The sequence below is a fragment of the Mandrillus leucophaeus genome, unplaced genomic scaffold, assembly GCF_000951045.1.
Source record: "Mandrillus leucophaeus isolate KB7577 unplaced genomic scaffold, Mleu.le_1.0 Scaffold267, whole genome shotgun sequence".
Classification (NCBI taxonomy): domain Eukaryota; kingdom Metazoa; phylum Chordata; class Mammalia; order Primates; family Cercopithecidae; genus Mandrillus; species Mandrillus leucophaeus.
In genome coordinates, this window is record NW_012102776.1 from 1,594,946 (window position 1) to 1,605,906 (window position 10,961).

The 10,961-nt window shown below is 37.0% G+C and overlaps 1 protein-coding gene across 3 annotated transcripts in view; it reads left to right on the top strand.

Moving 5' to 3' along the window:
* The window catches only part of BIRC2 (baculoviral IAP repeat containing 2), a 38,321-nt gene extending 29,844 nt beyond the window's left edge, over nt 1–8,477 (top strand). For all 3 annotated transcript variants that reach the window (XM_011984392.1, XM_011984394.1, XM_011984393.1), the window contains exons 6-9: nt 4,213–4,455; nt 7,274–7,528; nt 7,637–7,678; nt 7,776–8,477. In XM_011984392.1, the coding sequence (XP_011839782.1) occupies nt 4,213–4,455; nt 7,274–7,528; nt 7,637–7,678; nt 7,776–7,969 (734 nt within the window). In that variant the 3' untranslated portion in view covers nt 7,970–8,477. The remainder of the gene's footprint in view (nt 1–4,212; nt 4,456–7,273; nt 7,529–7,636; nt 7,679–7,775) is intronic.
* The last annotated feature ends 2,484 nt before the right edge of the window (nt 8,478–10,961 follow it).

Sequence of the window (10,961 nt, forward strand, 5' to 3'; positions counted from 1 at the left end):
ATATATATATGCATACACACTAGTTTTTGTTCTAGTGCTATACTTACCACTTTTAGTGCTGACATTCCAACTGGAGAAATGAGACATAAGCAAAAGAAAAACAACAGATAGCTTGAAGCAATGCCAAATAAGCGGTGCAAATAATAAGCCCCCCAGAAAAGAAAAGGTTGCTGTGAGCTAGCATGATTTGGAAAAGCGGTTCACATATGATTCACGAATTGGACTTGATGTTAGGTATTTAAGTCAGGTATGTTGTATTTCAACGCAAGGGCAGGAAATAGTATAGCTTTTGATTAGAGCTTAATGTTAGCCACATCTGCCAGTTTATGTAATATACATATGTTATGGTGTCTAAAATGGCTAAGGTAATAATCCACTGTTTTATGTACCAAGGGCCATTCTGTTTGTGGCATAGCATTTCAAGAAAGATACTGGTAGATTTGTTAACTGGACCAGAGAAAGGTGACCAAGATGTATGAATCTTAGAAACCATGGCTCAGGAGGATTGGATGAAGGATTTGGTAGTATTTGACTGGAAAATAGGAAGGAGAGTACCTGGGTACATGACAGCTATCTCTTGTGTAATGGACCTAGAAAAGATAGATAGCAGTGTGGGCTGTTCTTAAAATTTTTAACCACTGCTCTCAAGTAGGCTCCCCTGAAGTTCTACCGTAGTTCCTAATAAAATCACTTTGTCAATCTTTAAAATGACTGTTTCTTGTTTTCTTTCTTGATAATTTTCTAACACTCTCTTCCCACCTTGTCAGTTTATAACCTTGCGTCCCTAAGAAAATAGAATCCAAAAGAGAGCTGCTTTATTGCCTCACCAGCAAAACCACAAGGCTACATAATTTATCCTTGTACTTTTCTTTCTGTTCGTTCATAAGAGATGAATTGTCCTTTCCCTTTTCTAAGGCCAATACTTCCACTTGTCCTCTGTATTCCATCCCCTGCTGCCAACTTAAGAAGGTTACTTTGGCAGTGACATACCCTTTCTCTTGAGTCTTCAATTTTTCCATCTCTCCTGAATCATTCATGTTAGCATATAAACATAATGTACTTTTGCTAATCCTAGGAAAACTTCCATGAACCAATGTCCCCATTCAGCTATTATCTTATTACTCTGCTTCCCTTTACAACAAAATACCTAGGAAGATTTATCTATGCTTACTCTGTTTTACTTTCTCACCTTTCATTCTTTCTCTTACTTGTTCTCCTGGAACTGTTCGTGTCATGGTAACCAAGGACTGCCATGTTAGCAAATCCACCACTTGACCTGTTAACCAGCATTTGGTAATCATTGGGTGCTTTGTCTTTCTTTTTTCTGTTTTTGAAACAAGGTCTCACTTTGTCACCTAGGCTGTAGTGTAGTGGTGCCATCATGGCTCACTGTAGCCTTAACTTCCCTGGCTCAGGTGATTCACCTCAGCCTCCCGAGTAGCTGGGACTACAGGCATGCACCACTACGTTCAGCTAATTGTGTCTCTGTGTGAGTGTGTGTGTGTGTGTTTGTTTGTTTTGTAGATGCAGGGTTTCACCATGTTGCCCAGGCTAGTCTCAAACTCTTGAACTTAAGCAATCTGCCTGCCTCGGCCTCCCATAGTGCTGGGATTAGAGGCATGAGCCACTGCACTTGGCCTCATCTTTCTTAAGACACGTTTTTTGCTTGACTAATCAGATCCCATACCCTTGGTTTTCTGTTTCCCTGGTTGATCCTGAACAATTTCCTTTGTTGGCTGCTCCTTTTTCAAACTTTAAAATGATGGAGTACCCCTCAAAGCTCAGCTTAAATTTATTTCTCCATTTCCTGAGCCCCAAGCTGGAATGTCCAGCTGACTGTTTAAATCTCTACTTGGCTGTAACAGACATCGTAGAGTTAATAGGACCAAACCAGAAATTTTCTCCCCCATTCTTCATTCATCAGATTTGTTCCTTCTTTGATCTTCCCCATCTCAGTTAATGGTACTGATTTCTTAGCATTAAAAGTTGGCTCAAGATAGGTATCATCCCTGATTCCTCTCCTTCCTTTAGTTTTTATATTTAATCTATTAAAGTCTTTTCATTTCTGTCTTCATAACATATGCCAAATCTGACTACATCTCACTGTCTCCACCACTATTAACCTAATCCAAACTACCGTCATCTGTGTCTAACATCCTAACAAGTCTTCCTGATTCCAGTTTACCCCATTAAAGTACATCTCCACAGAAGATACCATATTAAAAATATGATTTGCAGAAACTTAAAAAAAAAACAGGTTGAAAAAAGACCTGCATCCAACTTTAACATCTTGCTTTTTCAAAACAATTTAAATTTGTTATGTATGAGAAAGAAATGGAATACAGCTCAAGAAAGAGCTTATTATGCTAAAATTCTCTGATTGGCATAAATCAGGGAATCTCAGCTAAAAATAAATATGTAGAAAAAAGCTGCAGTCAGTGGTTCTCAACTAGAAGCAATTGAGAGGGGTAGAAAAGGAGGGTTGGTTTCGAAATTACTGGAGGACTGCTACCAGTAGTTAGTGGATGTGAAACAAGCATGTTGTTCTGTAACATGTGAGACAGTCCTAAGAGTTCCATTGAGAAATAATGCAGGTGACTAACATTCCTGAATACCTGATGCCATTTCTTCAGCTTGTCTTTCCTTTTCCTCTTCTCTTTTTTCATCTTCAACATTAAGAAGTCATCTTCTGAAACACAAGTCAAGTTTTATCAGTTGCATGCTTAAAACACTCCTGGAATAGTCTACCAAAATTAGAATAAAATATAAACTCTTAGGAAGGCTCTGCTCATCTGGGCATTGTCCTCTTTTACCTTCTGCCATTTTCTTTCTGTTTCTTGATCATGTCAAGCTTTTCCCTTAATTTAAGGCTTTTACACTTGCTATTCTCTTTGCTTAGAAGACTTCTTTGACATATTTCCATAGCTTACTCCTTCCCCCCCGAGTATTAATGATTGCACATGTGATAGATGTATACATTCTTCATAAGGGAAAGAAAAAGAACTAAATGCTGTAGGCAATGCCAAATTCCCCTCTGATGCTTACATACAGTTCTGTTTCTAACTTCTAACACCCAGAGCTCAGTAACATGGGCTAGATTTATACCAGTTTAGTTCATTTGTGTATTTTTAAATTTTTTCACAGTAGTCCAGCATATATTGTATTTTATTTATCCATTCCCTATTGAGAGCTACTTGTTATTTTCTGGATTTTTTTTTTCCTGCTGTAAATATTGCTGTAACGATCCTCTCATGTGTCTCTTACCTTGAACATCAAGTATTTCCTTAAGGGATGCACTTAAAAGTGAAATAGAGCTCATTCCTTGTTATTTAAGTCTTTGTTCTGGTGCCGTTTCTCCAAACAGGGATTCCACGCATATTTGAACAAGAGAGCACATTGTTGACATTGTATATTTATATGTTTATTATAACAGTTTCCCAGAAGATGGCAGTAGTATCTTGAAGAATTATGTCTTTTTGTATTTTTTCATAAAAGTATCATATGGGCTAGCATTGACTGTTAGCAGAAAATGCTTCCCTGACTACCCTATCTAAAATGTCTTCCTGCTTCCCGGTTTCTTTTAATGACCTTACACTACTTTTTTCTTCAGAGCATCTGTCACTGCCTAAAATCGTATTGCTTTAATTACTTCTTAAGCCATACTTTTTCACTACATCTTCTGGGTGAACTGATCTTCTATTTTGCTATACTTCCCATTTTTGTTTGTTATTCTCTCTGCTTCAACTATCCACTTGTCTAGACCCTGTCCATCCTTCAAGTCCAAACTCTAATGCCACTTTTCCATGAAGTCTTTGTGATTTTCCCCCACTTTCCTGGCTGGAGAAGATTATTTCTCACTTCTAAGTTTGTGTAGCATTTTGGTTTCCAGAAATGACTATACATCAGAATCATTTGGGGAAATATTTAAAAGATACAGATTCCTAATTCTTATCATTAGATAATCTTTCATTAAGTAGGTCTAGGATGTAGCCAGAGAGGTGGGTTTTGTGAAAAGTATAGCATATTAATTGTATTCTCATTTGACCATTATGAAGTTCAGACTTTTATTGGAGTTATAGGTAATTGATGCATATAGCTTATCTCCTTTACCAGAATATGAGAGTAAAGGATGAATAAAGATTGTGCTGTGATACTTTTTTCCATAGGTTCATGTTTGTGGAATTTAATATTAGCATGTGTCTTTTCAAATAGTTATTCATTTTGGACCCGGAGAAAGTTCTTCAGAAGATGCTGTCATGATGAATACACCTGTGGTTAAATCTGCCTTGGAAATGGGCTTTAGTAGAGACCTGGTAAAACAAACAGTTCAAAGTAAAATCCTGACAACTGGAGAGAACTACAAAACAGTTAATGATATTGTATCAGCACTTCTTAATGCTGAAGATGAAAAAAGAGAAGAGGAAAAGGAAAGACAAGCTGAAGAAATGGCATCAGGTATTTGGGAATGTTAGTCACCTGCATTATTTCTCAATGGAACTCTTAGGACTGTCTCACATGTTACAGAACAACATGCTTGTTTCACATCCACTAACTACTGGTAGCAGTCCTCCAGTAATTTCGAAACCATCCCTCCTTTTCTACCCCTCTCAATTGCTTCTAGTTGAGAACCACTGACTGCAGCTTTTTTCTACATATTTATTTTTGGCTGAGATTCCCTGATTTATGCCAATCAGAGAATTTTAGCATAATAAGCTCTTTCTTGAGCTGTATTCCATTTCTTTCTCATACATAACAAATTTAAATTGTTTTGAAAAAGCAAGATGTTAAAGTTGGATGCAGGTCTTTTTTCAACCTGTTTTTTTTTTTAAGTTTCTGCAAATCATATTTTTAATATGATATTTTACTCCCTAATCCTTGCTAAATGATCCTCATACAAAAAATAGAACTTACAGTGAAATTCTGGGGCTTGATGAGAACCACCTGCCCAATCCAAGGAAACTAATTTTTGTATTCGTCCAGACAGTGTTAAGTTTCGGCCCCTCAAAACAAGTATTTTGAGTAATCATTTATTCCTTCAATAAATATTTATTGAGCATGAGCCCCAGTGCCAAATACTGTGCCTAATCATGGTGGTTGCTCTCAAGGAGTATATACACTAGCTGGCGAGACTAGTGTGCAAAAGACAGGGTTAAAGGGCCAGCAGAGAGACGAAGGTTGCATATGTATGGAGTATTGGGTTGGAAGATGCTTTCTTTTTAAGCTTGTAAGTAAAGGTAGGAAATAACTTAAGAGTACATTATTGGCCGGGCGCGGTGGCTCACGCCTGTAATCCCAGCACTTTGGGAGGCTGAGACGGGCGGATCACGAGGTCAGGAGATCAAGACCATCCTGGCTAACATGGTGAAACCCCGTCTCTACTAAAAAATACAAAAAACTAGCCGGGCGAGGTGGCGGGCGCCTGTAGTCCCAGCTACTGGAGAGGCTGAGGCAGGAGAATGGTGTGAACCCGGGAGGCGGAGCTTGCAGGGAGCCGAGATTGCGCCACTGCACTCCAGCCTGGGCGACAGAGCAAGACTGTCTCAAAAAAAAAAAAAAAAATTCCAACTCCATCAGTTACTAGCTTGGCTATTTATTCAACCAGACATCTGTTTTCTCATCTGTAAAATGGGGATAATAATAGTATGAATCCCATAAGGTTGCTGTTGGAATTAAATGAGATATTGCAAATAAAACACTTTAACACAGCTCCTAGCACATCAATTTATTTCTTTATTTATATATATATTTTTAACCATTAGGTAGATTGACTTGGTAAGTGGGAGGGACTTGGTGAAAGAAAGGGCCTAAGAAAGGTCAATTTAAGGATTGTTAAGTAGTAATGAAATCCAGCTAAGGTTATATGAAATTACTGTCACCTTAGATTTATGACTTTCTCATACTTTGTGTGGGTCGGAAAATAGTATTGAATTACAGATTTGGCAGTGTTAATAGGGGAAAGGCCAAGTAAGGAATATGGAAGATGAGTTAAGGGTGCTAATACAGAGAACCTCATTGAAACACCTGACTGCTACCTAGATTGGAATAGGAGATTTGAAGCAAAGCCTGGAGACAGCCTTGTGCAGGTAGAATTGGGAATGACGTGAAGATCTTGAAAAGGTGAAGAACAAATTTGTTAGCAGTGAGAGGAATTATTTCAGTAGAAGAAAAAGTTGTGGTCACAGAATGGAATTTTATAGTTTTGAGAGTATTAGAGCAGTTCACTTCTAGAAAGATGTAAAAGGGGAAAGAAGATAGACTTCTGTTTTTATAATTTATTTCTCATTAAACTGGTACTTTGTAGAGATGTACTTTTAAAATTTTTTTGAAAGTCTGAAAATAGACAAATTTTTTAATGATTCAGATACCAAAAGAAGGAACTACCATATTCCATAAATATAAATTAACTGGAGTTTTATGGGATGCAATATTGAAGGAAAAACGTTGACTTTTAATAAAAAGGTCAGGCCTCATTCTTACGTAGTGGTTCTTAAAATTGCTGTAAACATAGATATTTATAAAATAATAATGGTAGTTAACTGTGTACCACATATTGTGCCAGATGCTTTACATGTATTATTCAATCCTCACAACTCTGAGGAAGGTACCATTATGTATATTTTACAGATGAGGAAACTGAGGTGTATGGGGAAGGATGAGGACGCATAGCTAGTGAGTGAGCCTAGCCAACACTGGAATGTAGGTCTGTTTTGACTTCACAGCTCAAACCTTACAATACTACAATACCGCGTCTTAAATATGGGGTGCCGAAAAGAACAGTCGTCTAGGATACCTGGTTCTGCAGCTTATTCTTTCTGTGATCTTGGACAGGCCACTCATTCTTTTCTGAGTCTTTTTTCTCCCTATGTGAAAATGAGAGCCAGTGATACTTCCCTTGTTTAATTGACAGGATCACTGTATCAAATGAGACAAATTACTATGAAAGTGCTTACAAAAGTAAAGTGATATAATGGAAATATAACTCTATTATTATATAGGGTGGGGGAAATTATTACTGTCTTCTAAAAATCTCTTACTTGCAACAAAATAAAAGCGGAGTTCTAGGACATGTAAACATGTAGACTTAAAAATTACAGAACCAGAGACTTCCTCTGGAAGTTTACCAAACAACAAACTTTCAAATGCAAACAAGTTACTTTGTTCTTTTTTGAACTTTAGTGCCTAAATGGTTTGTAGGGTTGGTTATTAGGGACTATATGAGTATAGTTAAAGGAGTTTAAATTCTAATGGATTTCTTTTTCTTTTTTTAATGAAGATGATTTGTCATTAATTCGGAAGAATAGAATGGCTCTCTTTCAACAGTTGACGTGTGTGCTTCCTATTTTGGATAATCTTTTAAAGGCCAATGTAATTAATAAACAGGAACATGATATTATTAAACAAAAAACACAGATACCTTTACAAGCGAGAGAACTGATTGATACCGTTTTGGTTAAAGGAAATGCTGCAGCCAACATCTTCAAAAACTGTCTAAAAGAAATTGACTCTACATTGTATAAGAACTTATTTGGTGAGTTTGTTGAGAAAATTATTTTAGAAATTCTTAGGACTGGCTAGACGCGGTGGCTCAGTTTTGTATTTAGTAGAGTGATGCTTTTTATATGTTTTCTTTCCTCAGTGGATAAGAATATGAAGTATATTCCAACAGAAGATGTTTCAGGTAAAACAAAGATTTAAAACCAACATGAATTATTACTCTTTTTTTTAATGGGGAGTGAAGTGGAAGCAGTTTTACTAAAGTAATTTCTTGTTATTAGGTCTGTCACTGGAAGAACAATTGAGGAGGTTGCAAGAAGAACGAACTTGTAAAGTGTGTATGGACAAAGAAGTTTCTATTGTATTTATTCCTTGTGGTCATCTGGTAGTATGCCAGGAATGTGCCCCTTCTCTAAGAAAATGCCCTATTTGCAGGGGTATAATCAAGGGTACTGTTCGTACATTTCTGTCTTAAAGAAAAATAGGCTATATTTTAACATGTATAAAAAAGTCTTTAAAATATTGTTGAACACTTGAAGCCATCTGAAGTAAAAAGGGAATTATTAGTTTTTCAATTAGTGACATTCATGTTCTAGTCTGCTTTGGTACTAATAATCTTGTTTCTGAAAAGATGGTATCATATATTTAATCTTAATCTGTTTATTTACAAGGGAAGATTTATGTTTGGTGAACTATATTGGTATGTATGTGTAGACCTAAGAGGAACTAAGGGAGTAGTGTCACTGCTTGTTATGTTATCATTTCAGGAGTTACTGGATTTGGTATTCTTTCAGAAAGCTTTGAATACTAAATTACAGTGTAGATTAAAAGAACTGGAAACCAGAAACTCTGGAGTTCATCAGAGTTAATGGTGCCGAATTGTCTTTGGTGCTTTTCACTTGTGTTTTAAAATATCCTTATTATTTTCTCTTATTTCTCCCCCTAGTTTGTGAGAAACATCTCAATAAAGTGCTTTAAAAAGATTATGTTACCAGAATATTTTTTCTGTCCTGATTTAAAAAGTAATTTTCATGTGTCTTCATTGTACTCAAATGCCAGCTATTAAGTAAAAAATTGCATTCATGAGAAATTATTGTTTTAAAAATAATGTTATCTGTGAAATTTCTTTAGATGACAGTCTCTTGTTGCTTTGTATGTTATAGATACAATGTTGGATGAAAAATGAATCCAACGTTAATTTCAAAAAACTCTTAAATTAGATAAATAGGCATTATTTTCAGACAATCGTGTAATTGCTTTGTTGCATAGGTGTTGATGAGGTGAGGTGGCGGCATACAGGCAATGAATGGTTAGTACCTCCTTTCTTGGTCCAGCCATATTTGACCTTTCTTAGATCTCACTCTGTGGCAGACTTCTGAAGCCAGGTGGATAAGGAAGTCTAATGTTAAAAACTCTTCCTTTTTCTTCTCACCTCACAACTCTTTTGGATTCCTTTAGAGAACACATGGGAAGAGTGAGTAAGAATTCCTGTATCCCCCAGTCTCTTCTCTTGCCTTTGTTTCTGTCCTGATATGCTGATACATGTATATAAGTCCAAATGCATATACCTAGATTAAAGACCTCACGAGAGAAACTCCCAGCCATTATGGAGGGAGTATAAAGAGGGAATTCTTCCCCCCCCCGCCCCCCGCAAATTCAGTAGACTCAGAACAATGTTAAAACATTGTTAACTTTTCTCTGCTTTTCATCCTGGACTTATGATTGCTGAAGGGATAATTAGCACCCTCAAGGAATCAAATTAGAAGTCCTTTAGTCAGAACAACCCAACATGTCTAAGTCATAAAACCAATCCCCCTTGTTGTCACAGGATACTATTAAATCTTTTTAAAAACTATTCTCTTTTTTTCTTATCTTGCTTGTAATAGCTGCTCTATCGAGGATCCCGTTTGCCAGATACAGTGCTAAATGCTTTAAACAATTGAGATGTGCTGTAGGTTCAGTTGTATCCCCCGCAAATTTATATGTTGAAGTCCTAATTGCCAGTACCTCAGAATGTACCTGTATTTGGAAATGGGGCCGTTAAAGAGGCAAATAAGGTAAAATGAGATTATATAGTTGACTGCTAATCAACATGATTGGTGTTCTAAGAAGGGATTAGGATACAGATGCAGAGGGGTGACTATGTGAAGACACCCGAGAAAGAGGCCTCAGAAGAAAGCAAACCTACCAACACCTTGATCTTGGCCTTCTAGCTTCCAGAGCGGTAAGAAAATAAATTTCTGTTGTTTAAGCCACCCAGTCATTGTTACTTTATAGCAGCCTTAGCAAAGTAATACAAACTGCCCTTAATGGATACTTTAAAGCACATTGGCGCTGATCCTTTCAGCAGTTTTGCAAAGTAAGATTTGAACACAGATCTGCCTGACTCCTTAGCTTGTGCTTTTTTAACAAACTGTCCCAATAAGCTATCCTTATATTTTTAAAAATTAACATGGGCTGCTGTATAGTATAACATACTGATGCTTACAGTATAACTGTAACAGCTTACGATTTGCCATCTATTTATAAAAGAGTTATCTTATTTGGCTTTATTCAGCTAGCAGTTTAAAGACTTCTGTGTTTTTCACATTCCGTAAAAACAATGCAAAAAATATAACTAAACATAGTGTAATTTATACTTTATCTGCTTGCAAAATTCTCACATGGACCTGGGTTTGAGATTAGGGTTTTAGTCTCTTATCTTTTTTGCCCTCTTAATGATGATAATCAGTTAATCAGTGTCCTAGCAGGTGCCCATTATGTTGAGCAGACAGATGAATGTCAGATGCTTTGTTTGGATTTTTTATTGCCTTCCATAATCCTTAAAACCGTAGGAAACATGTCTCCTTTTTATAATACAAATGTGGAAATTGAGGCCCAGTGAAACCAAGTAATTTGCTAGAGATAACAAGTGGTAGAGTGTGAATTGTATACAGTCCAGGTGGAAGTGGCTCCAGAACATTTACTTTTTTTTTTCTAATCTCTTGCTAAACCGTACTTCAGTTTTTATTTGTTTGTTTGCTTTTGAGATGGAGTCTCGTTCTTGTTGCCCAGGCTGGAGTGCAATGATATGATCTCGCTTCACTGCAACCTCCGCCTCCTGGGTTGAAGTGATTCTCCTGCCTCAGCCTCCCAAGTAGCTGGGATTATAGGGGCCCGCCACCACAACTGGCTAATATTTTTAGTAGAGCCAGGGTTTCACCATGTTGGCCAGACCGGTCTCAAATCCCTGACCTCAGGTGATCCACCCGCCTCTGCCTCCCGAAGTGCTGGGATTACAGGTGTGAGCCACTGCACGCAGCCCGTACTTTAGTTTTGTACTTTCTTTCTTGTGGTTTGGATCTCTTTCTTCCCTGTCTTAACCTAAATGGGAGGAATTGTATGACTGTTAGTTATGCTTCTCATTTGTTTCCCACATTTTTTCTTAAAAGAGCTAAGGTACCAGAGCTGAATACAGTCTGCTTTTC